General features: G+C 37.2%; 1 protein-coding gene across 1 annotated transcript in view; it reads right to left on the reverse strand.

Annotated features, from left to right (window-relative positions):
* The window catches only part of LOC118803644 (complement C3-like), a 76,963-nt gene that overhangs the window by 32,126 nt on the left and 18,235 nt on the right, over positions 1-26,602 (reverse strand). Inside the window, exons 11-25 of the mRNA XM_036564105.1 lie at positions 26,315-26,461; positions 23,030-23,212; positions 21,855-22,046; positions 19,824-19,973; positions 18,424-18,553; positions 17,269-17,340; positions 14,676-14,870; positions 10,567-10,684; positions 9,703-9,782; positions 7,442-7,584; positions 5,634-5,843; positions 4,863-4,923; positions 2,338-2,424; positions 637-840; positions 221-296 (exon numbers count right to left, since the gene is read on the reverse strand). Of these exons, the coding sequence (XP_036419998.1) occupies positions 221-296; positions 637-840; positions 2,338-2,424; positions 4,863-4,923; positions 5,634-5,843; positions 7,442-7,584; positions 9,703-9,782; positions 10,567-10,684; positions 14,676-14,870; positions 17,269-17,340; positions 18,424-18,553; positions 19,824-19,973; positions 21,855-22,046; positions 23,030-23,212; positions 26,315-26,461 (2,048 nt within the window). The remainder of the gene's footprint in view (positions 1-220; positions 297-636; positions 841-2,337; positions 2,425-4,862; positions 4,924-5,633; positions 5,844-7,441; positions 7,585-9,702; positions 9,783-10,566; positions 10,685-14,675; positions 14,871-17,268; positions 17,341-18,423; positions 18,554-19,823; positions 19,974-21,854; positions 22,047-23,029; positions 23,213-26,314; positions 26,462-26,602) is intronic.

Here is a 26,602-nt window from a genome sequence, read left to right on the forward strand (position 1 = left end):
AATCATTTGTGGATTTTTTCAAACAAATAATTATGAATAGTACCAACATAATATTTTGTGTTTAATTAAATAATTTCTTGAAAAGCAATCTGAAAACTGAATCTTTGTTAGGTTAGAGATTTATATGATGAGAGATGAGAAAGCAGATTATGAATATGGACAGAGGAATGGGATGAATGATAGACATTTCCAAAATCAGAAAAGCCAGAAAAGAACTGACCAAGTGCTGCCTGGGTTGGCATTAAAACTGGCAAAAGATCCATCTGCTTTGCGGTACTTGAGCTCTGTTGTGTAGCCTGAGACAAAGCAGAAACCATTTCAGAGCAATTAAATTACACTTCTATGATGCCTCTCTATAACCTAACCACGTTCCATGTTTTTTATCGCTACTGTTGTACAGCTAAATGTAGGTATTTCAAGAAGAACAAAGTTGTGTGCTTCAGCTTCTCGTTAGGTTGAATGAGATTTTTGCCAGTGTTCTGTAAATCTTTTCAAACCTAGCAACAGTTGCTATGAAAGACTGTGGAGCATGGATAGGTCCACTTAGAAATTTATATGTACTTATTTATTTATTTAGTCTAGACCACAGCATCAGTCTAGGTTGCATGACACTGTAAGGATTTACATTCCTCCAACCTGTAGAAATGTGTCCGAGCGCTTCAGTGCGTTTGTCCACTCCTATTTCTTCCCACTGGTTGGTTTTGTCCAGGTAATGTGTTGAAAGCAGTGGCAGGGCCATTCTGATCAGGTTTTGTTCTGCACATCCATGAGGCTCCTTAATCAGACTGTCTAGACTCTTTCCACTGATGGCCTCATTTACCAGCTGTGATATTGGTTTGCCTGCACACACACACACACACACACACACACACACACACACCATGATATCATTATGTGCCATTTCATACTGCATTATTATAAATATCTGAGGCTGAGAGACCAAGCTGATGTTTCACTGGCCACAATTAAGTCCTTCTTCCTGTGAAGGACAGCTAGGAAGGAGCAATTTTACATCGGTATCTCTCCCACCAAGTCAAGACAGGAACTAAGGATAGAGAGCCTAATGCAAGATGGCGGCCGCATGGCTTGCCACGGTGTGGGCTCTGTTGTTATGTTCGTTACTGTTGTCAGTAATATTTGTTAGAGGATCACTATGTATATATGATCGGGCAGAATTATTGCAGATTAGAGATTAATCACAATCTGCTCTGGACTTTGATAGGCTGCTTTTACTACCTGAAGAGTTGCGAAGGACAACTGCAAACTCCCAGATAGGGTCTCACCCAAAGAAGCATGGTTTTGTTTATAGACATTGGACTGGTGTTTGAAAGATGTCCATACAAAGTTGAATTACATCTTGTTGCACCAGCTAGTTTGAGTGATGTTCCAACATCACGAGTCACCACTCAGCTCACTGTAGCAAGTGGTTTGGATCCTACTTCAACCTACCCAGTCTCCTCAGTGAAGTGAGACAGCCAAGACATCATCCACCACTGGACAGCATCCAGCCCTCCCCAGTGTCCCAGAAGGTACTAACAAGCTAGTGCTCAGCTCCACAGTGCCACTTAGTGTTTCTGAGGGGTACTAATGACCTGGCACCTGGCCTCATTTACTGTTCCTTCTCCTGAAGAAGGACAGCTGGGACTGACAGGGGAAGGAGAAAGAACACTCTAAAAAGGTGACCCTCCCAGCCAGAGAGGAACTGGGGCTGGAAAGCCTTATGAGAGAGACTGTTGTGCCTGGGCCAAAACAGGCTTCACTGCAGTTAAAGTATTGAGATTTTGGTTAAACCTCTACTTTGCACCTGTGTGTCTGTGAGTGTTCTTGAGATCATGTTTAGCTTCCCAGTCAGGGTGACTTGGCCAGTGCCCTGACCAGTGACACAAATAATATGACCATGCAGTTGTAGTGTTACTGTAAAAGTTATTTAAGGTTTATTTTGAAAGAGTGCACAACCTGGCAGCCTCAAACTTAAAATGTAACACAATGACTACTGATCTGTTTTATGACAAACAGATTTTATGGCAATCAGATTGTCTTAAATCTAAAGGCTTCAAATTCCTGTTTAGTCATTTCAAGCTTTTACATTTTTCCCCCATATCCCCCAGTTGATTATTGTTTATTGCTTATTGAATTTTCCCAGGGATGGGGCATTGAGGCCTGGAGTACATCACAGCTTATTTCTTTGTTGTTGAGTTGTTGTGGGTTGTTTTGTTTAATGCTAATTGTGTATTTCACTAATGTTGTAAAGCATCTTTGGATTCGAGAAAGGCTAAATAAATAAATAAATAAAATATAATAATAATAAAAAGATTTAGCAGCATTTAGCTGTATTACCTCTAATAGCTATGTAGGTGTACGCGTCCGTGTCTGGCATTTGATTAACCAGGAAGTGTCTCTTAAATTCTGATCTTTGCGTTCCACCTGATAAAGACAAAAGAACATTTACACACAGCATGTACAAGTGTATGCCAAAGTTTGGGCACCTCTGGTCAAATTACATGTTTTGTTGATTTTTTATGTGACAGTGAGTCAGAACATCATCTTAAAACTTCTCAGGGTGCTGTGCTTACTCTCCACAGCCTTGGGCACATCTAAGCAGCTCAGTGAGGACGTGAAACTAAAGATAACTAAAGAGAGAAATAAAGATCAAATATAAAATATATCTAAACACACTCAAAAAATGATTTATGGCTGTCATAAACATTGAGCAAATATTTTACATAAAACCATACTTAAAAATATACTTTCCTTATTTATATTCATTAGAAGCAACCCAATTTGGATAAATCTGAAACTGATGTAATTGAATTGTATAAGACCTATTAGATTTTTCCACTAAATCTTATTAGGAGGCAGTGCGCATGTGCAATAGTAACAGGAAACGCATCATCAACCAGGAAATTGCTTCAGCTGGCATGGTGGACATGAAATGACTCTTTTTATTTTTACAGTCTCCTGCCATCCTTTATTATTCAGTGTAACTGCAATGAAATAGTGATGCACATTAACTTAATTTGTGTTTTTTAATGTTTTTGACCAAATATTAATGTTTCATTTTGCTTATTTTGAGAGATACTCTAGCTAACTTAGATTATATAAACAATGGCAGTGATTTATTGTGAAGCAGAGTATATAAAGATGTGTTCCATTAATATTCAAATCAACAGTTCATGGTATTTGTAACAGTAGGTGTCATATTAGCATGGCATTAGGTGACCGATAGCGTTAGCTGGCTAACTGGCATGATGGTTAGCATGAGAGTTATGTACACATAAACATTTGCTTTAATTAGTAGTTCAGTTGCTAGTGAATAGAAATTCTAAAGCAGGGAATTTGATCACAGCTGAAGTATATAAAGTTGTTTATTTCTTTCACATTAGACTTTAAAGTGTACATGCGTCTTGTAATGTGCCTCAGCAAATACTGTTTAATTCAGTTTAGACTGTATTGAATAAATGTTTGTGAATTTAACATTTGTTGTCATTTAATACATTTACACAGTCTAAGTAATTGTGCTGTGAATACAGAAGGTACTATTAACTCTTTAGAAGTTAATAGAAGACCATTTTTACATTGGATTTATGTATTTAAATTGAATGGAAAATTGACGTAATTAAAATACTTAAATTTCAACTTTTGGGCTTAGATTTTTTGCATCCTGTTTGTAATTTTCACTGACCAACATGGCACTAAGAAATGGAATTTAAGGATAACTACTGTGGTCAAGATAAGATATAGAAATCTTTGAAAAATAACTGCTCCTAGAGTTGCCAGGTATACAAAACAAACTCCCCACATCACTGCCAAGCACATACAGGAAGATTTGGATGGCAAAACAATGGTTATGCGCTGAGCCACTGCAGAGCATCATTGAGCAAACTCTTCTACATGAAACAGTCATCAATAGGTAAACTTCACTGTGATCACATCACAGAAGTTAACGTCTGAAGTATGCAAAACAGCACTTTGGTAAATCAGAAGTATTTTGAAATCAAGTGCTGTGGTCTGACAAAAATGGAACTCTTTGTCTACAATCAACATATGTATATGTGTATAAGCTATATGTGGAGGACAATTAGCAGCATTTGATGAACACATTGCTGACTGTTAAGCATGAGAGTAAATCTTTTTTGCTGTGGGGTTCTGTGGCAGCCAGTTGCACAGGAAATGTGGAAACAGAGGGAAGAAGGGATTCTTTCTTACTCTCCTTTCTTCTTATTCTTATAGGAAAGCCTATAATCTATAGCCAGTGAGATATTATAAGACAATAATGCAAAACATACATCAAAATCAACCTTGAACTCAAAGATTAAGGTATTAAAATTGCCTTCGCCATCCCTGTTTTCAAAATGCGAAATTCAGCCGCTCAATAGTAATGATCCATGAAAATCTGCAGACAAATTTGCCAGTAAGTTTGTTCCATGCAGAGGTGGTATTTAATTTTTAAAAATCAACAAATGTGTAATATGACCAAGGGGGCCTTTTGCATACCACTTTTAAAGGCTTTTTTGTTGCTTTTTATATCACTGCCTGTTGAGTTTTGTGTATGAAATACTACTTCAACATGTCATCAATTACTTAATGTTGGGTTTTAGTCATTTCCACCCCTGTTGCATGTGTCACTGCAGTTTGAATAAACCAGCGGTGTCCATTCTCATCCACAAAGGGTCGTTGTGGCTGGAGGTTTTATTCTGGCAAAGCAGCAACGCACCTAAACAGCTGTTGGAGACGGAGACCAACTGATTAAACAAGTAGACTCAGGTGCTCCTGCTTGTTTGGAATGAAAACTGCAGTCATACTGGCCCTTTGTGGACAAGATTGGACACCCCTGGAGTAAGAAAGGGCTTTCAGTCACTCACCATGTTTGGAAGGTTCTAGAATTACAGTCTGCTCTCCAACAGACTTGAGAACACCCTGGGTCTGTCCCAGTCACCACAGAAAAAAGAGGAAAAACAGTTGGACATAAAAACATGTTGTTACTCTACAATTACTCGACAAATATCTTCACTGTCAGATCAAAACCACACATCTTTTATTGTTCTTTTTTTACTTGTTTGTCATTGGTAAAGGCGAGTTGTCCTTTACGTTGCGTAAAGATTTAATGATGAACAGGTAAATAGAAAGAACTTTGAATAAAACCCTTTTGATTAATGTATACCAAAGTTTATTTCTTTCTCCTGATATTACCATTTTGGAGATATGAAGTTTCATCACCAACATTTTTGGGTCCCCTCTCTCATCAATTTTACAGTGTACCTTATGTAAAATTTTGTACAAGTGGGGAAACCTAAGCCTCAATGTAAAGGATGACAGGTAAAAAGTGTGTCAGAGAGAATTTGGTAGGAAGAGAGTTTTTTTAATTAAGGATGAAATTATCAGAAGCCATTGCTTACTTAAGCCGTATTTGGACAGGATTAGTTTTTATGGACAGCTTGCCCCCACATCAGTAAAGGTTCCGGTGCTACTCACCTTCTATAAAACCCACCTGTCTGCTGTATGCTCTTTATATGTTCTAGAATCTTTGAACTGTGTGCTTTCACTTCTTTCTCCTGTTCATTTTGGTTTTGAGTTGTCGCTTTATTCAGTTGTTCTTATTGTATCAGCAAATATGCAAACAGTAAGTCACTCACCACTACATTCAGTTTTTTCTTCACACCGTCTGACCCTCCATCGGGGTCCCTGACTGTCACCTCAATGTCATATTGGCCTGGAACCAGCGGGATGATAACGAAGGAAACAGCACGTGATGATTTGCCAGCTATGCTCACAGTGGTGCGATACTTCTTCTTGTAGCTGGCAAAACTGCATATAGTCTCAGTCTCCTTTAGCTCCACTATAGCCTGCATTAAATAAAGGATTTCATACAGAATCAGTCCTGATTAGTTTAACATGGGGCTGAATCACCAGCTTTACCAGCTCAGTGCAATATTCTGACATTCAGTGTGTGATATACACTCTCAGAAATAAAGGTAAATACATGGTTTATGGTTTGGATTATGTGGGGATTCTCTCACCTCAAGGTTCTCTACACAGACATTATAGAAGTGGTTCAATAAAGGGCATTGATACCTTCTAGTTTCAAATCTCTCTACCCCAGTTCAACTTTGAAAAATACTAAAAATTGGAAAGTACACTTTGGACTGTTTTGGAGAGAAAGAAAGCAGGCGTGATGCAAAAAGTAAACAGAGATTAAGCAATACGGTTCAGGCTCTGTCGCCTTTACTTCACTGTGACCCACATGTAGCCTAATAACAATAATTTCAATAAATTGCTCGAATGCATTCATATTTCTTACAGTCTCAGCATACGAACTGAGAGGGATGTTCATAATGGGTGTGATTATGTGAGCATGCAAATAACCAAACTAAATAGGGTATCATTAAATCCACTGGGAGAAAGTGAATCTTCATCACCGTTAGCATGACACTAATGTAACACTGAAAACCCATTTACAAGCTGGTAGAAATTAGCATTAGTTTCTAGTATAAAGAGGTGAAAAAAGGTGAAAACATTAAATTGCCTAATTTTTTCCAGATTTGTTGGTGTGATTTGCTGTGCCAGGTTCTTGTGTAACCAACATGGCTACTGGTTGCTATTATTTTCTATTATTTGGTTGCTGTTGCTAATCAATTTTCATCAGTCATGCACACCACTGTCTTGCATGGCTAGAAAGCATTACTTTTGCCAGCATTTGCTGACACTTAAATTGTAGTTGAGCGGTAACAAAACAGCCATGTTTTTAGTGGTAATTACATGTATATTTTGAACTCTTCCCTCCTTGGTTGGTGAGATTTCTTACATGTTTGAGTGAAAACACAGAGCTTTAAATTGTGATTATCTTCTAAATTGATTTTGCTTTGTATATGGTAGCATTCTAAGCCTGTATATGCACTACAATAACAATAGCATGAACAAAACTGGGCAAAATATAGGCTAATTTCAAATGTATTCCTACTCCCAATGTAGATGTTTCTCTGTGTTTCTATTAATATCTTTGCCGTAATACAGCACAGAAAGGCAGTTCTGACTTTTCCTGAATCTGTAAAGTCGCCCTTTCAATTCGTTCTTATCATGAGATCGTATGTGACTCTCATCCGGAAATATAAGGCTATGAATAATTGAGACACACGCCGTCTGCCTCTCAGTGTGTGTAACTGGTGGATTTGTGTGTCTGTCATCTGCCTCTTGCCTGCAATTGGTGGTTCCATGTTTCCATCTATATTTTGCATTAAATTGACCACTAGAGATCCCAAAGGACTTTGCTATTATGTTAGAAACTTTTCATTTTTCATTCAGTTGCCTTGGACACATACATGAAATGGTGTGTAAAAGGTTTACAGCCGTTGAAGTTGCTGCTTCTTTTTTATAGTACTGTTTCTAAGAAATGCCATTATTCTTGAGAGTGTAACTATTTTTTACAGACTACAGGATAAACAACCTTGTTGATTGCAGGACGATTGAGATTGTGAACGACTGCCTTGATTTCTATCTGCTCATTGACTACAGCCGAATAAGGCAACTTCAGGTCAACAAAGAAAGACTTCTTAACCACAATCTCCTTTGGTTCTGCCACACAAATACCTGAGAAAAGGTAGGAAAAAAATGCAAATCGACATAAGACAAAAAGACATTATGATTTTACTGTAGTATTTGAAATTTCACAAACAATGACTATAAAATCATTTAAAATATATTAATAAAATGGAAAATGTTATTTATTATTTAATGTCTAAGTTTTGCCCAGAATTAAGTTACAGCTGTTTTGTTGTATTATTCAAATTAAATCAAAATACTTCATTTCATATTTCTCTAAGTTATTGATTGTAGTTTGAACTCTTCATTGTGTTGTAGAGATGTAGAATTAGAATCTACAGATTTTTGCACAAAACATACAATCTGCCCTTTTTTTGACCAAAAGGTTGCACCTGTACTGCGTTTGAATGCTGCTACTACACCTAAACCAAACTATAATAGCATAATTAAATATGACTTTTAATGTATCACTTGACTGTTTGATTTGTGTTATTTAAACACAAATTCTTAAATGAAAATGTGGTAACACTTTCTATGAATGTCACATTTGTAAGCATCTATAAACACATTTATAACATGGTATAATGTATTCATAAGGCATTATAAACATGGTTATAAATATTTATAAAAATGAATTACACTGTATTACACTTTATAGTCATGTTTATTATACATTATGAATTGTTAATATAATGCATTATAAATAGTGTTAATAACATGTTATAATGTCAGTGCCAAAGAAGTCAGTCCCAGCTTGGAGAGCGTAAAGTAAAGACAAATACCAAGCTAACGGTGTTGTACATTACCTTTCCCACATTGGGTAAAACACTGATGGCAGCACTAGTTTAAACTCTGACATTTGAAGCAGGTAATGTGCTTTACTGTGTATGTTTTAGTGTTTCAGTAAATTCTTCAGTAAATACTTCAACTTGAAGCCTCACTCTTAACACTGGAGGAGGCTTTAGTACAGTACACTTCTCTTTACTTAGAGCGGACAAATACGACTTATGAGCTCTTATAGTTTGTTATGATCAGTACTTATAATGTATTATGTTAACAATTCATAATGCATAATAAACATGGCTATAATGTATAATGCATTTTTACAAATATTTATAGCATTGTTTATAATGTCTTATGCATGCATTATAATATGTTATGAATGCATTTATAGATGCTTACAAAGGTGACATTCATAGAAAGTGTTACCGAAAATGTTTTCATTTAATTTTTAAATGAATGATTTTTCATTTAAGAATTCAAAATGGCAGCTTGGTCCATGAGTTTGGCTAACAGAAAGTGCGGTAACACTTTCTATGAATGTCACCTTTGTAAGCATCTATAAACACATTCATAACATGTTATAATGCATTCTTAAGGCATTATAAACATGGCTATAAATATTTATAAAAATGCACTACATGTTATAGCCATGCTTATTATGAATTGTTAACATAATACATTATAAGTACCGATCATAACAAATTATAAGAGCTCAAAAGTTGTATTTGTCCGCTCTAAGTAAAGTGAAGCGTACTGTACTAAAGCCTCCTCCAGTGTTAAGAGTGAGGCTTCAAGTTGAAGTATTTACTGAAGAATTTACTGAAACACTAAAACATACACAGTAAAGTACATTACAGGCTTCAAATGTCAGAGTTTAAACTAGTGCTGCCATCAGTGTTTTACCCAATGTGGGAAAGGTAATGTTCACCACCGTTAGCTTGGTATTTGTCTTTACTTTGCATTCTCCAAGCTGGGACTGACTTCTTTGGCACTGACAGTATAGCATGTTATCAACACTTCTTATAATGCATTATAATAACAATTCATAATGTATAATAAACATGGCTATAAAGTGTAATTCATTTTTATAAATGTTTATAATCATGTTTATAATGCCATATGAAGGGATTATAACATGTTATGAATGTGTTTATAAATGCTTACAAATGTGACATTCCTGGAAAGTGTTACCGAAAGTGCTGGAAATGTGTTAGTGCACTTAATAAGTTCATTTAACCTACACAGTGTGAGCCTCTGTTTGAGTATAAAGAAAACCAAATACAAGCCATAATTCACCTTTAAACCAAAGAAAAAAGACAGTTACGCATACAATTCACTTTTACCGACCAACACACACACACACACACACACACGCTCACTCACCATAGTCGGCAGACGTGCTGATAGCAGTGATCACCCAGGTGGTGATGGATTCTGGAAATCTCAGTTCGGTGCTATTGTCACTGTGTGAAAGCAACAATCTTTCTGTCAATTCATTTAAGTTAAACTACAAAGCCAGACTGCAATTTCAGTCAAAGTGCCCATGTCTGGTGTTTGTCACCTATTTAATGTTTTTCCCTTGATATTCACTTATGATGCTTGTGCAGCAATAACAATACAAATAGCAATAGCAATTTTAATGGCCATTGTCCAGCTTCTGTTTATCTCTTAGAGTTAAACAATCTGTTTTTGTTACTGTACCTTTAGGAATTATGCCATGACGTAAACTACCTCTGTTCTGATTGGCTGTCATGTACCTGGTTCAAAAAGCAGTCCAGGCTGAAACACTACCTGATATAATTTTACTATAAAATATATGCAGTAGTATAAGAAGATATATACAGTGGTATATAATTTTACAATTACAGTATTTGTATTCTGGGAGACTTGTAATTGAATCATGTTATTTAAGTATGCTGAATGTTACTGAATGTTTGGAAGGGGAATCAAAGTCAAGCCTACCCACTATGCTAGACACAGCTTTGTTTTACAGTTTAGTTTCCATATTGGGACTGTATGTACTTAGGAGTGAGCGGTATATTTAAAACTTACATACTACAAACTCTTATTCCAAAAAACTGACTGTACACTTTTCCGTGATGTGGGCCTTTTAACAAAGCAGAATGTAGATTTACCCATAAATGCTTTTTTCTGCTACACACTTTTTTTAATCTAATGAAATATTCTGTATGTCTAATGTTGTTTATTTATTCTGCTAAGACTAAATTGATAAACTGTCATACTGACCATTTCTGTTTCTCTTTGCAGTCAGGAAGATCTAAATCCATCCACATCCAGCTCTCAGGAAAGACTGAGCGTGTTACAATATTATCAGACTTGTTTTCATCATACTCTTCCTCCTCGCCTTGAAAAGAGAGAAACATTTGCTAAATACTTTAATATCTTCAATGTTTAGGTTTGTTTAAGCAAAAGCAAAATAAAATTTAATACCTTTCAGAGCAAGAAACAGACACTTTATTACCTGAAAAATTTTAAACCTATTTGAAGACTTTAAAAGATTTTATTTAGGTACCTGCCGGAACCATAATGCTAAAACTTAAGTTTGGAGAATTCCAAACCAACTCTACTGCAAATTCAAAATACACATTGTTATACAAAACATCATTTTAAAGAGACTCTTCAAAAGCCAGAGTGTAATTTGAATGCTTCACGGTTGTATTTTTTACATTCTAAAAGTGCACAAATTTACATTTTGTTAAATTTGCATAATTTATTTAATATGTAATAAGTTAATGAAAGCAATATTAATAGAAAACTGCTAAATATAAGGAGATCATGAATCTGTAGAAATAGAAAACCTATTTTTTCTTCTGAAGAGGCAAGAAATTTTCTTTTAAGAAATGAATGATGTTAAACACAACATTTTTCCTGTCAGTTGACCTTGCATGAAAATGCATATTCATGAGGTCAGGTGTACTAAAGTCTACAGCTCAATTGTGGCCTTGTGTGCACAAAAATATGGAAACATATCAGAAAATTCAAATTTAGTTTTATTGGGTTATTTTGCCAATTGAGATTACCATTGATATTTCATTCATGCAGACATTTATGTGCTTTTTAGGTAGCTTTATTTAAATTAAAGTTTATTTCCAGAATTGCATGTTTATGCTTCATATGATTACGCAATAATGGTGTCAAAAGGACAATAAGAATTAAATTGACCATACATGCATTTGCACTCTCTAATAATGCATTTGAATTTGCATCAAATAAAACACCGAGCTAGAAAGATGACACAATTCAAATGTAGAATGGAAACAGTGCCTCTCCTCTTTGCAGTTACATATTCTCACATACTTTGCTTATACTGTAGCAAAATGTCCTTTAGTATGCTTTCAAACCAAGTGCACAATGACATCAGCCTCACATCCGAGGCTAATGCGTTTGAAGAGCTCAAGTTTTACATCTTATCAGAGTCTTTTTGGCTGGTTGAGCCGTGGTTGAATGTTTTCTAAAGCCAGTGATGCACTGTGCGATTTTAGAAATCTTGTTCTTTGATGACTCGCACTGTACATTTGAGTAGACCATCATGTACAGACAAAGCCTGCAATTTATATACTCGCACTGCAGCAGCTTTGCTAACTTGTGCCACACTCTGCAAAGCACTTGCTGATGTACATGGTAAGACAATATAGTGTGCCAACATATTGGGGAAGTAATTTTGATTGTGTTTATTTGTGTATAAGTGTACGCCTGGTGGGAATCTGCCAAGCAGAATGTTTCAAGTGACCAGCAAATTTGCATCTAATGCCACTGCATCAGCAGCACTTTTCTGTGTCAGCAAGCCCTTGTTCAATTCCAGCTTGAGTCGTTTGCTCATTAGTGGCAATGTACACTTGGCTTACATTACATCAGGAGGTATCAGTTGATGGTATCGTTGGTATTATGAGCATGAGTATGAGAAATTTTAATGGTATTGGGCCAATACGCAATACCGGTAATTGGTATCAGTACATCCCTACATCAGGCCGTTCAGTGACCCCTTGTGGCCCATGGATAGGATGTCATCCTGGAAGGCAGCAGTCATAATAACTTATCTAACACTGCATTTGCATGGCAACACACCACAGCATATTCTATTCATTAATAATGGGAACTGCTATTTTCATCAGACATAATGCATTATGTGGGTCATGTGTATCAGATCTGAGGTATACAGTGTGTCAAAGTTGAGCAGAGCTGAGCTGTTTGCATGATTTGTGTCTGAAGCTCAACATATGAAACACAAGTTCCACTTTTCAAATGTTCTTGTGTGTGATGGAAGACCAGCAGTATATGCTCACATATTTAAACACAACTACTTTAACTCACAAACATGAAATTTGAGAGGGAAAATGAAGGGTTGAATGTTAATAAACTGAAATGACTGATGGTGACTGCAAGTGATGTGATCAACAACCTCTGCTCCCCAAATCTGAATCTGTCCAAGTTAGTCCTAATCAATAGCCACATTTACATGCAGCCTGATAATCCGTTAATAAACCGACTAATAGCTCAATCGGAATAGAACACGTCCATGTAAACATCTCAATCAGAATAGACTAGTCCGATTGAGGCCATTCGGAATACAATTTCTATCCGATTGAACGAGGTGGGCAAACCTCTAAATAATCCGTTAAATATAAGAATAATAGCCATGTAAACGCCTGAATCCGATTACATTCCCTATCGGAACTTGTAAGTATGTTCTGCGCATGTGCGTCACGTCATGGCGAAAGTTTATACCGTTCAGCATGGCGGGAGCAGAAACTGGTCTGCAGAGGAGACGAAGTTTATGCTCTGATCTTTAACGGACTTCAAGGTTATGTGTCTCAGAACAAGACGTCTTCCTCTTGCCGCTTCCTTTATAAGCACATGTGAAGGACGTTTTCCTGAGTCTGACCTCATTTTAAAGCAATTAAAAACTCCAGCACAACTGAAAACTCATATCACGCGGACTGGACCTCACGTGATGTTCGCTGTCATGTTAATGTTTACTCTAAGCGCTACTCCATGCATGCGCATCATTTTGCATCGGATTACTTGTAGTGAGCATGTAAACAAAGATTTTCCATCAAATTGTTGAATAGAGTGAATCTGTAATCGGATTGTATTCAATCGGATTGGCAAAAATCTTTGCATGTAAACACAGCCAATGTTTTGAAAAATATTATTGGAATGGTACTGTGCCCTGTACCCATCCCCCAGGCAGATGATAGCCACGAGAGGCAGCAGTGACAGGAGTAGGGGGAAGTTAGCCACCAGAGAGGGAGCGGGTGACGATGATAGCCACCAGAGGCACAAAGGCAGAACACAAGGCCCTGCCTCCTGGTCCACAGTGAGGCCGCTAGGCTATAATTTGAGAGCAGTGACAAGGAGGTGGAGCAAAGAGCTATCTGCCACTCTTGACACAAGTGCTCACACTGCCTTAATGAGAATCAGCTGATAGTGAGCACCTTTAAAAGAGCAGAGAGGGAACAGAGGAAGAGAGGGATGAGCAGCAGCAGCGACAGACTTATGAGCTGAATAGTTTGGTTTTAGAGAACAAGCCTGAAAAGAGTGCCTTTGGTTTTGGTTGTGTTTTGTTTGTTCCATTAAAAAATAAAGTAAAAATGGCTGCTGCAACGGTCAACCCTCAGGGAACGCCCTCATAGTATACACACACAACCACTTACGTTCTTCACTGCACTGGACCAGTCAAAGTGCACCACAGGGAGACAAGTAGACCCAAACCATGCCAGCAAAATGTCCCCCACAACATAATAGAGCCCCCACTGCAAGGGTCACACATTTAGGCCTGATACCATTCTCTTGGTGTATGCTGCACATGCTCTTGTCCACTTGTGGAGAATGTGGTAAAAGATGACTCATCAGACTGCATCACTTTTTTTTCGCATCTCTGTAGACTGGTGCGATGATTTTTCTCCACTGAATTCTCAAATGGTCATTTGTTTTTGTAAGGTGAGGTTTATGCACTGTAGCCCTACTATAACAGTCCTTTCTACATAGATGTGGATGGACCATTGTTGTTGAGTTTGATCACATCCAGTATTGACATTCTCAGTCACCTGAGGAACAGCCGCTCTTACATATCACACTAATGCATGAGCTCACTGAATGTGTGCTTTCAACCACAATTTCTAACCCTGTTGACTGATGTCTTTTTCATCTTCTAAGACTGAACTTTGGAGGTGTGGAAAACATCCTTGCAGATTTCTTTAAAAAACTGAAAGCAAGCCTCCTGAAAAGAAGAAAATTATAATGAGGGTGGATTTGATACTAAATTTAGCTGATGTATCTTCTGTGTTATCTTCTGTTTACACAATAGTGGAATTATAATAGTAGATGTTTCTTACTTCGGGCCAGGTGCAGCTCCTCGTGAACTGCCTCCTGCTTTACCTCAGCCAGTTTCTTGCAGCAGTTCAGGAAGGCTTTACGGCATTCCTCTCCGTCCTCAACATACTCAGCTCTGCGTTCACAGGTGTAACCGAGAAGGTTTTCTACCATTCCATCCAAGCAGCAGTGCCTTAGGTTGTCACTGTAATCCTCCACTGCATAAATAAATAAATAAATAAATAAGTAAGTAGGTAAGTGTTCTTTACAGTCACACAAAACATCTCAAATGATCCATCCACTGAATGGCTGACCCAAAACTAGTTTTTCAAAAGCATTGAAAGAGAACCCAAAAACCCTTTTTGGTACTTTTTTATCTTTATTTTTCAGATGAAAGCAAGCCACTGTTTCTTTAAGGCAAGTTTATTTATATATTTATTTATATAATTTATATTCACCTTTCATACACTGTGGTCATTCAAAGTGCTTTACAAAAAACAGAAGATAAATAGATTTTTTAAAAGACGTAGGAAAATATTAGTTAAAAACAAAAATTAAGTTACATTAATAAGGTGCCGTTACAGGCTAGAAGTTCAGTCGAGCTAACAGTGTTTTAAACCAAGCCAAAAGCATGTTCAAACAGGAATGTTTACAGCCTGCATTGGAAAGTGTCCAGTCTAAGAGCTCTTTTCATGCTCTCTGTCAACTGGTTCACTACTGGATCTGTCAACTGATCTCTACTGGAATTGTAAAGATTATTGGCACGCAGAGTATGTGCTTGATTGGAAACCATTGTAGTAGCATAGATCTAAAACATATCAATTTGTTGAATCACTTGAAAATAGGGTGACCCTTTCAGCTGAAGAGGGTGGGTGGAGCTTCTGCTGATGATGAGGCAGAGCTGCCTTTCTGAAAGTTGAAGAACTTGTCTCTTTCTTTGAGGTGTTACAGGTGGTGAGGAAGCTTGAATCTCCTTAGAGGAAGGTGTGGGAGATGGAAGTGTAAATGAAGCAGTAGATGAGGGTGGAGGAGAAACTGGGCTTATTTTTCACTGGCTGAAAGGAAAAGCAACAGCCTCATTCCAGCTCACACCAGCTTCTTCACAGTTGCAGGGAGGATCAGGTGGGGTGGGGGTGATGATGGAGGACAATGTGATCATTGTCATGGCTTTTATCCAATAAATGCAGCTCTGAGTAATGAAAGAGTCCTTGGGTGTTTGTGCTGATTTGTCTCCTCCAATGTAGTAGATAAGTTACGCATAGAGAAAATTAGATTCTCTGTCACACATTCGACACCCCTCTTGTTAGTATGTAGTCCATCTCGCCTTAAAAAAGTCTCTCTTCCCAAAAATTAAGGTTGTCAATAATGTACAGTCCATTTGATTTGCAGCTTTTATGTAGCCATGTGTTTAATCCAAGTAGCCTTGAGAACATATTCATTCTCCATGCAGGACGAGGACCACTGATAAATGATCAGATGTTGAGCTTGCTGACTTTGTTAAAGAGATTTTAAAGTTGTTGTTTTTTAATGTCTCAGACTATTGCTTCCTTGTGTCATTCTTGCCAACATGAACAACAAACTACATCACTGCTGTGTATTCAGCCAGTAATGTAGGAAACCTTTCATTCAGTTCATAAACTGATGTTCAGCTCACATCGAACTATGAGTTTCTGTTTTTTTTTTTGAGTTTCTGTAGTAGTTAGAGAGTCTTCCACAAAAAACAAGGGTGTCTGCTGTGGCAGACTGGGGCCCTGTGGCTCTACTGGGGTGCTCTGACAGGCTGACACCTCCAGTTCTTTCTGCATTATGTTCACTGCCTTTCAGAAATTCACTGAGGCCTTGCAGTGGTTCAAACAGTAGGATGGGCTGGGCTGGCAAGGGTGGAATATAGAGACTACAGAGCTACATGTAGCAAGGCATTTGGGTTTAGCTCCAATGCAGACCCATTGCTCATATATTTCAGCTTTGCTGACATTAGTGGCTCCATCCATGTGTTCCACTGGCCTGGCTCTGTCTTCACTGCCCACTATTCTGTTAGGCCGCCCACCCACTGTCTGTGTGTCTGCACTGCCCGCTGCTCCATTAGGCCACCCGTCCACTGTTTGCTGATACCACTCCCACACTCTGATACTCCTTGTGCAGCGCAGGAATGCCATTTCTTAAATTCAAAAAACAAGCTCCGAAAACTGATTTCCAAAATTGTCATTTTTGTACCTTTTTTCTTTGGTAGCCAACCTAAAATATCAGTTCAGACTGAAACATGAAACATCTTTTAGGAACATTTCATTAAATTGGTTAGGCTATGTATGTAGAGTATTGCTCACTCATAAGGGATCACAGAGCTTTTCGTGATTATGGGAAATGTTTTTACTTCACACCCAAAAGTGCATTTTTAAGCACAAAGTGTGTCACATACACAAATACAGTATGAAGCACTGTCGAATTTTAGCCAATAGTTTTGTGCATCACTACTTAAACAAAATGAGATTTGTGTTCATTTAAATACTAAAACGTTTTCAGTAAATTACAACAGAAGAAAAATGTACAGTACTGTGGCCCTCCTGAACCTAAGAACAGTGCATAAAACCGTCTCTCACAACTATAGGTTTTACTGACCCAGAGTCTTTTTGAGTTGCGCTTTGGTGAGGTCGCGTCGTTTTCTTTTGGCCTCAGTTGGGCAAGAGAAATCTTCACCAAGGGAAAGAAACAGAACAGGAAAATGAAGCATGTTTCATTCATTTTAAAAAAAAATGATTATTGTGCACAATGCATTGGAATAACATTAAGCTAGTCCAGTTAGAATTAGCAATAATAAAGTACAATCTACATTTCTGGAAAGGTTGAGACATTCTGTAAAATGCAATAAAGAACAAGAATCTGTGTTTTGTTACTTCCCTTCACACTTTATTTAACTGAAAGAGTACGAAGAAGAGATTTCCAATGTTTTCACTAACCAACTTATTTCAATTTAAACAAATTTTGAATTTGAAGACTGCAACACACTCAAAGTTGGGATAGGGACAAAATAAGAGTGAAAAGTTTATAAAATATTCAAATTACATTATTTTGAAACATTCCACAATTATCAGGGGGATTTGTAACAGGTGAAGGTATCATGAATAAGTATAAAAGGAGCATCTACAAAAGGCTCAGTCTTTGCAAGCAAAGATGTGTCAAATTGTGAAACAGCCCAAACCACAGACTGTTGAGCAGCTAATGTCAAGGAAGTGTAAAGCAATGATGGGCTTGCAAAACCACTACAATTATTATCTTCTGTTCCCAAATGATTAAAAGGTGTAATTGAAAGGAAAGCTGATGTAGCACAGTGGTAAGCATGCTTCTGCGCCAATTTCATTTGAGTGTGTGGCAGATAATTCTAAATTTGTTTAGATTTACAAAAATACGTGAAGTTGGAAATCTTATCTTTGTACTCTTGTCAGTTAAAGAATCAAGAGAATCAACAAATCACAGATTCTTGTTTTATTGCATTTTACAAAATGTCTCAACTTTTCTGGAAATGGGGTTTATAAATAAACATATAGCCTTGAGTGCTGCTACTCTAAAAGAATGTCTGGCAGAGCGTATTTTGATTGGACTGTTTAGCTAAATTTTCTTCTTTTAAAATTACACCAAATAGAAAATTAACCAGTATTGTAAATGTTAACCAAAACTTACTATTTAAGTTCTACTAGTTGAATTGTTCCTTAAAAACAACCTGTAGTCCCAGGCCCAGAATAGACAAAAATATCACCTTCAGGCCCTTTGCCATACCTCTTCTGTCAGGGGTGCTTCCTGCAGAATTAGACATGAACAGGAGTCCTGCATCATAGAAAACTCCCATACTGTCTTTACCACTGCCAGCTGTGCAGGCAAGGTCATGCTTCTCAAAGGTGTCCCAGATCTATTGGTGGTAAATAAGGAAGCACCACATGTATAAATGTTAAATTAGTCATTTTTCATTTACACGTTCATTACACTTATTAAGCCCAGCAGAGAAGGTTCCATGGTCTAGAAAATGTTAAAATATTTTTCCTGTATTTTGAAATGTGGCCCAAAAAAGTGTGTCTCTGGTAATTCATGCCCATTCAGTTGAAAGACCATTTGTGAGGTCAGGCACTGATGTTGGACAAAAAGGCAATTTATCCCAACAGTGTTCAGTGGGCTTGAGGTCAGGGCTCTGCGCAGGCCACTGGAGCTCCTCCACACCAAACTCATCAAAATGTGTCTTCATGTAGCTCACTTTGTGCTCAGGGGCTCAGTAATGCGAACAGGAAATGGCCTTTCCCAAACTGTCACCACAACAGACAGTAAAATGTGACTTATCACTCCAGAGAACACGTTTCCACTGCTCCAGAGTCTGGTGGTGGTGTGATTAACACTGCTGCCCCCAGACACTTAGTATTGTGCATTTTGATCTTAGGCTTGGGAAGATAAAGCAGTTTCTAGTAGTTTTACCTAAACCTGGTTTAAATGCCAATTTAAGCGGATTTCTCACCAGTACAGGCAAATGTAGTGCACCCCGTGGCTCTTTCAGTGTATCCAAGTGTGTCTTGTGATCTTCAAGAATTTGTGTATAATGCTACTTGACAACAACACTGATCAATTTGCATTTTCAACAATTTTGTTGGAAAATTTAAGATCTAAGAAACATCCACTACAGTACTGAGAATGATCCACCGCTACTAAGATCACCACAAATAATATCTGATCTGTGGTGGTCTTGTGAGGGTCCTGACCCTGAAGAACAGGGTAAAAGGGGGCTAACAAAGTATGCAGAGAAACATAAATAACAGTCTCTAATTGGGGAACTGTAAACTGCTCCTATATGGCAAGTGGAGCTGATAAAATGGACAAAGAGTATAGATTAAAGGTAAGTGTTGTTTTCTTCTGATGAATATTACAATGCTATATTAGCACAACGACCTGTCCAGGGTGTTTCCTGCCTTCCGCCCAATGACCACTGGGATAGGCTCCAGCTCCCCCCATGACCCAGAAGGATCAGCAGCCTAGAATTTTATTTTATTTTTTTTTTCTTGACAGGTGAAACATTAAAGGGAAAAAATGATATAAAATGTGTAAATTATTGGGCCACCCTGAGATGTTTAGCAACACCAGCATGTAACTAGGCATTCCAGTATTGATTATATATAGTTTGCCATGGTTTTACTGACCTTGGTCTGGCTGAGTCTGTTCTTGTTGTTGAGGACATAGATTCCCTTATCCACAGCAACCAGTCTGACCTTTGCTCCAGGATCGCCAGTGATTTTCAGCTCAGTCATATCACTAGGCTTATATAGGCTTTCCTCTACATTAACTTCAAGCTTTGTGCATTGGAAAGAGAGATGAGAGTTAGCAAATTGCTTACCTAATTGATGAGTTAGAACAAAAGTGTCAAACTGTATCACCTGTTCATTTTCACCTGTCATCACTGTGATAAAAGAAACCATAACATGTATATATGTGTCACGCAGTCCTCCAGCATCAACTCCAAATCCCACAACCCCTTGGGTGATCATGTTACTCTGTAACCATCACACCCAACTTGTCACAGACCAGCCTTGCCTGAACACTGATTGTGTTCACCTGTTTTGTCAGTCATATGACCTGTTTAGTTAGCCTTGTAAGCCCAGTCTTTAGCATAGGGACTTTGTGAGGTATTGCTACTGTTTATAGAGCTACTGAGTATTTCATTGTGCATTCTGGGTTGTATTAAAAAGTAATAATTAGTGGGAAAACGTAAGTATCCAGAGCTGGCAACATTGATTTGGACAAAGTCATACAGTACTATAAGTAAGTTACCCTTTATTAATACCACAACAGGGAAATTCATCTCTGCATTCAACCCATCTGTGCTGTACAAGGGGGCAGCAAGCCCACTTGCCCAGAGCAGTGGGCAGCCCTATCCACAGTGCCTAGGGAGCAGTTGGGGGTTAGGTGCCTTATTCAAGGGCACTTCAGTCATGTCAGCTCAGGGGATCGAACCACCAACCTTCCTGTCATAAGGCCTGGTACCTAACCTCCTGCCCACAACTGCCCTTCTAAACCACATTATCGTACTGTGCAAATTAAGAAAATTACATTTAAAAGCATTTATCCTGGCAGTAAATATGTATTCCTTCAAAATTATGCTATCATTAAATAAAATAAGGTGCTGCTGATTTAATTAAACAATTCCAAGACATCAAGAGATCTTCTAACTGTACTTGGAAACACTTAATAATACAGCCCACTTTGTGTCATTTACCATGTAATTTCCTGGAACTAATGGTGTAACTTGTGTGTATGTATATATGTATATATGTATATGAAAATACAATGAAACCAAAAGTTTATCCCCTTTGCTCATGGCTGTTGTGACAGTCATTTTTTATGCTGAACTCACATGCATAAAAAATGATTGTCACAATGGCCAGAGAAAAGGGAAAAGCATTTGTTTTAGTTGCACTTGATCCATATATATACAAGAAAGTTACACTGTTTACATCGTTTACAAATTACATGGTATAGACACCTACATTGCAGTAGGACCAGTAAGTATTTTATATGTGCTGATTCATATGCAGTAGTTACACTGTAAGTTCCAGGAAATTACACTGTAAATGATAGGAAGTTACACTCTAAAACACAGGCTGTCAAGTGTTATGCTGTATTCTTCTGAACAACATATTAATAAAAAAAAAAGTATTTGCTAATTATTATGCATTCAATTCTTTGTTCCAGCCAAAAACATACTTACTTTCAAAATGAAGACAAACATTTTTTATGACTGCCTAATATTTTTGCACATACTGTGTCAAATCATTTTTGAGTATGCTTTATCCTGAGAATTCTGGTGCATTTCTGATGATTTTACTTAAATGTACTTTCAATGAACTGGGAGTGATGCTTTGTTTAATGATTTCTCAATAGCAGCTCATTGAAAAAGTGGAGTAATTGTGTGGAAAGTGCAGATTCTAAACTTTCAATCCATATCACAATTGTGTTTATAAACAGAAGGGGAAAACAATAAAAAATCAACAGAGGGGGATCAATTTTATGATCTAAATTCGGTGAAAATTTACTGTACAAAAAATTATACTTTAAATTAGTTAATCATCACTTACTGAAAAATGTAATTAAAGCAAAACAACAGCAGCAACTCTACAATGGTTAATTTCTTATTTGCTGATTCACTGACAAACCTGGGTTGGTAATTGACCTACCGATCCCATGCATGTGTCCTCTACGTCCATCCAGATCGAGTCAGACACGACCTCAGAGTCTCCAGCATAGTAATATACCACCAAACGGAAAGAGGGAAGCATTTCCTTAGTGACTTCGAGTGACTCAGCTATCACTTTACTACTTGTGTGTTGGATTCTTGAGGCATCTACAATACGTCCTTTACTTAAAACCTAGTTTGAAAAGAGTAAAAATGATGCAAAGTTAAAAACAATGAATGAAATAAGCTTGACTTAAATGTGTACATTATTTCCACATGAATATAATGTATTCCTACACTTTAAAAAACACTTGTTTATATAATATTCAATTGATTTTCAGTTAATTACACTTTGAATAAAAATGAAACACAACAATAGTCTCTCTTACATTCCATTAACGTCTTATTTGAAGCCTGGTTCCTAACTTTTTAAGGGTGTTTGTTTTTTTTTTTTTGGACCACAACTTGGACCACAACAATGTATTGATGAGTCATGAAATCATAAGTACAGTATATATATTTTTTCCCTTTCCATTTTGTATGCATGAGCACTTTGCGCCTCAACCAAAACTCCAGCTCTGGTTTTAATCATCAGGTTTTTTGACATTAAGTAGATTTTTACAGATTCATTGCACTGAAACCTTCACATCAAGTCAGAACACTGAGACCAAGGAATCCGCTGAAGAGGAAGAAGACATGGATCCATTGAGCAGTAATGCTGACAATGTTAATTTTTTTCTTTTGGCCACTGCAACTAATATATACTAACACTAAGCAAAAGAAGTTCAGACTGCTTCTGTTCAAACTGTAAGAAGAAACCATGAATGTTTTTTGTTTCTAACTCAGTGTGACCAGGCTTTGTGGCTTTGTCACCAATTCTGGCACAAATATTAACTGTTCTAGATGTACTGAGTGTAATTGTAATATATTTAAATAATACAAGGTTTAAATTTTAAAAATGGATCATTTTGTCAGAGTTTAGTAAATTGTCAAAATTCCTTATCATCAAGATTTGTGATATTACATCCAGAAATCTAGAACATGACATAAGTAAGGGAAACTTGTGCTGATATAACATTTTATTCGTGTGAAATTGATTTTATTCAGGTAATCAATTTAATTCTGAACCTTTTGGATTAAACGTAAGTGTTCTTTTTGTATGCTTGAAGTTCTCACCATATAAGTGAATTCATGGTCCCCGGCCTTGTCTACATGCAGCTTGAAGGTGACTTGTTTCCCGACTTCCAATGATTCAGCATTTACATCTATGTGCAGGTAGTTCTGGGATCCATCTTTAGGCTTGTAGGCATGTGCTGTCATCGTTTTTTCTGCTGGAATACCCTTTGTATGTGTACTCACCTTAGGGCAAACACACTGACCTTCACTTTTACAAGATTTAAACAAAGAACATGTTATTTTATCTTCTTTTCTTCATTTTTCCTCAGAGGGTAGAGCTTAGTTGCAAGGAAATGAGGCAAAGAAAGGAAATTTAGAATGAATGATTAAAGATATGAGGCCCATCCATTATCTAGCTGCACACCTCATTATATCATGTCTCATAATAAATAATCTCACAGAACACTGGGCCTCTTTCTATATTTTCCCTAGGTTTTTTTTTTCTCAAATGTGCTCTTGAGAAAGGTCATATAAAGTCTATGTCAGATTCATGACAGAATTGTTCAAACCTTTTGTGCTCTTGAGTAAGTGTAGATTCTGTTACCTATGAACAAATTCTAAACAAGAAAACACTGTTGAATGTCAGAACCATCAAAAAACTGTGTAAGTGATGATTGATAATGGTGACGCAAATTGTTAATATGAGTTCTAAGCTCCAATGTTAGCTTTAGCATTCAATCATGTGATGTGGCAGCTTTAGTTGCTCAAACCTCCTCATTGGTACACTGTTAGTAATAAAGGTTCTGTACTTGTGTTCATCAAGGTACAAACAATGTAAATGTTCCCTCAAAGGTTCAACAGTGCTTTTAAGGTCTGATTGTGAACCCTAAATAAGTTTTTCCAGGTGAAAAGTTTGCATTTGTACCTTTTCATAACCGAATGTTTTAAAACAGATTGATAAAATAAAAGCCTGGAGACGAGACGGAGTGTGTGGAGTCAGTACAGCTTAGAGAATATAATTTCAGTGGATTATGGTACAGTTATGTCTCCTGACTAAAGGTAATGAGATGTACCCTTCTGGGTTTCACCCCAGTGAGAAGAGGGGTACTATTACTTTTATTTCTGTAAGTGTAAACAAGTGGTTGAAAGATCTCCCTGGTTCGATAATAAAATCATGGTTTCTTTTGCTTTAAATTGGATTACACTCATATCTGTGAATCATGTTATTTCTATACTGAAAATTTTGCAAAACCATTTTTTTTTTTTTGATTAAAGTGGCATATTCTGGTCTGCAATATCAAATTCCTGAATAGTGATAAACAACATCACCGATGTTGTTAATGTTTACATCAGCAACACCCACAATCAGTTTGTCATGGTTGACAAGTTTACAGTACCAGAACTATTAGAATGACCGTCAACAACACAGCCAAATAATGAAACTATGCTGACTCTTTGATCACTAGGAAATAACTTGATACCTGTGTCACAATTGAATGCAATTGACATTAACATGTCTGGTACTGTAAGCTTGTCAACCATGACACTGCTGTCTGACTTTTTTTTTTTTTAACTATTCTTAACTCTTCAACAACTGATTTGCGACAGCTCAGCACTTTTTAAAAATTAAATAGTCACAGTGACAACTTTCAAACAGATGTTAAATTATATATGGCTGAATGCCATTTGGTGACCCGGCAAGACTTAGACAAGGACTCATCCATGCTTTTATCTCCAGTAGGGTGGATTAATGTAAAGGTTTTAAGGGGGGTTCTCAAAAAGACCATTAAACAGCTGGTCAGCAACTCATTCAGAATGCTGCTTCAAGAGTGTTAACCAGGACAAACAGAACAGAGCACATTACTCCAGCTCTGAAGTCCTTACACTGGCTTATGGTTAGTTACAGAATAGTTTTTGAAGTGTTGCTACTTGTCTATAAATCACCAAATTGTTTAGGCGCAGAATACTTTTTTCTGAAATGTTTAAAGCTGCAGTTTGTAACTTTGGCAAATTTGGTGAATTGGTGACCTCCTTTGTGGAAATATGTAACTGCATAAAATATGCAGAATAACATTTTGTAACGTGAGTTACGTTGCGGTCACCTTTCCTGAGTGGGTCAATCTAATGACTGCACATGCGGCTTTCTAGGGTGGATGTAAACTCTTTTTCTGAAGAAACTGAAGAAAAAGTATGGATATGTTACCTGCTTCACCACAGATAACTGATAGCTAACTAGCATTGCTATTCATACGACAGCTGGGTAGCACAAGTGTCCATTATTTATGTAAGCGTCCACTCAGTCACATAACTATGTAGGCAATGTTAGCCATGAATTTTTTATACTGGTGGTGTTTATGAAAGGAGACAGAAAGAAGCTCTGGAAATTATCTGAGAATGATGGCTAGCCTCATTTATCAAACAATAGAGGACAAACTCTGCAGCAAAAAGAGACTGTTAGCAAAGTAATCAGCTAATATTAGTGAATTAGCCAGCTAACATTAGCTATAAGCTAAAACAACTATCTACTGCACTTCCTCACTCAGCCACTTTACTGGGAAACATTAACCTCACTTACTTTCACAGTTACTTTCATCTGTACATCATGTGCATCTGTTTTATTGATCTTTGTGATTGGGTTACAAAAGTATTGTTAATTATAAGAGCACTGATAAACAATACAGACAGATCTGTCATTGCTGCTTTGGACTAACAGATGGTCTGTTTCTCTATTGTTTTGTGCTCACTGGTTGTATAGTTTTAGTTATTATATATTTTGAGAATAATTTATTGTATAGTGCAGAGGTCACTAATAGGCGGACTGCGGTCCAGACCCAGACGCTGCCCTATGTGGATCTGGAGAAATTTTATTTTAAGGCAGTGCTAAATAATAATGGTGGTCACACACTTTGAGCACAATTTGGACATGTTCACTGTGAGGTGTACTCACTTGATTTGCCAGATATTTGGACATTAATGGCTGTGTGTTGAGTTATTTTCAGAGGACAGTAAATCTATACTGCAATACAGGCTGTACACTGACTACTTTAAGTTAGATCCATGTTTCATTTCTATAGTGTTGTCCCATGAAAAGATACAATAAAAGATTCGTAGAAATGTGAGGGGTGTACTCACTTTTGTGAGATACTGTACCAACTAGACTACTTCAGTAAACAGTTTATGGTGCTGAATCCTGATGCAACTTAGACATTATGATGTTCCAGACTTTTCCAAGACCCCTGGTATAGTGTTTGCATAGTGTATTGCACAGATGGAATGACAATAAAGCTCACTTTGACTTTTCCAGAAAATCAAGACATAACAATATACTATAAAAGTTGGGCTTACAGTAAAATTCAGAATGGAGGCTTCTTTCAAGGTGTTGATGGTGAACTTGGCAATCCCGTTATTATTTGTCTTTTTTTCCTTTTTTGGGGGGTTCACCAGTAAGTCAATGCCTTCTGCTGGTGTCTCATCAGGGTTCGTTACATAGACCTTTTAGACAAGATCATAGAGTGAGCTCCATTAAAGTAACAGTTAACCCAAAAATAATTACATTGACATTAAAAAATGAAAAGTAGCATTTTTCAGTTAGCGTTAAAAAATCTCTTCACCACAATTCACATTGTCACTGTC

This window comes from Colossoma macropomum, unplaced genomic scaffold (assembly GCF_904425465.1).
Source record: "Colossoma macropomum unplaced genomic scaffold, Colossoma_macropomum, whole genome shotgun sequence".
In the NCBI taxonomy this organism is placed as follows: domain Eukaryota; kingdom Metazoa; phylum Chordata; class Actinopteri; order Characiformes; family Serrasalmidae; genus Colossoma; species Colossoma macropomum.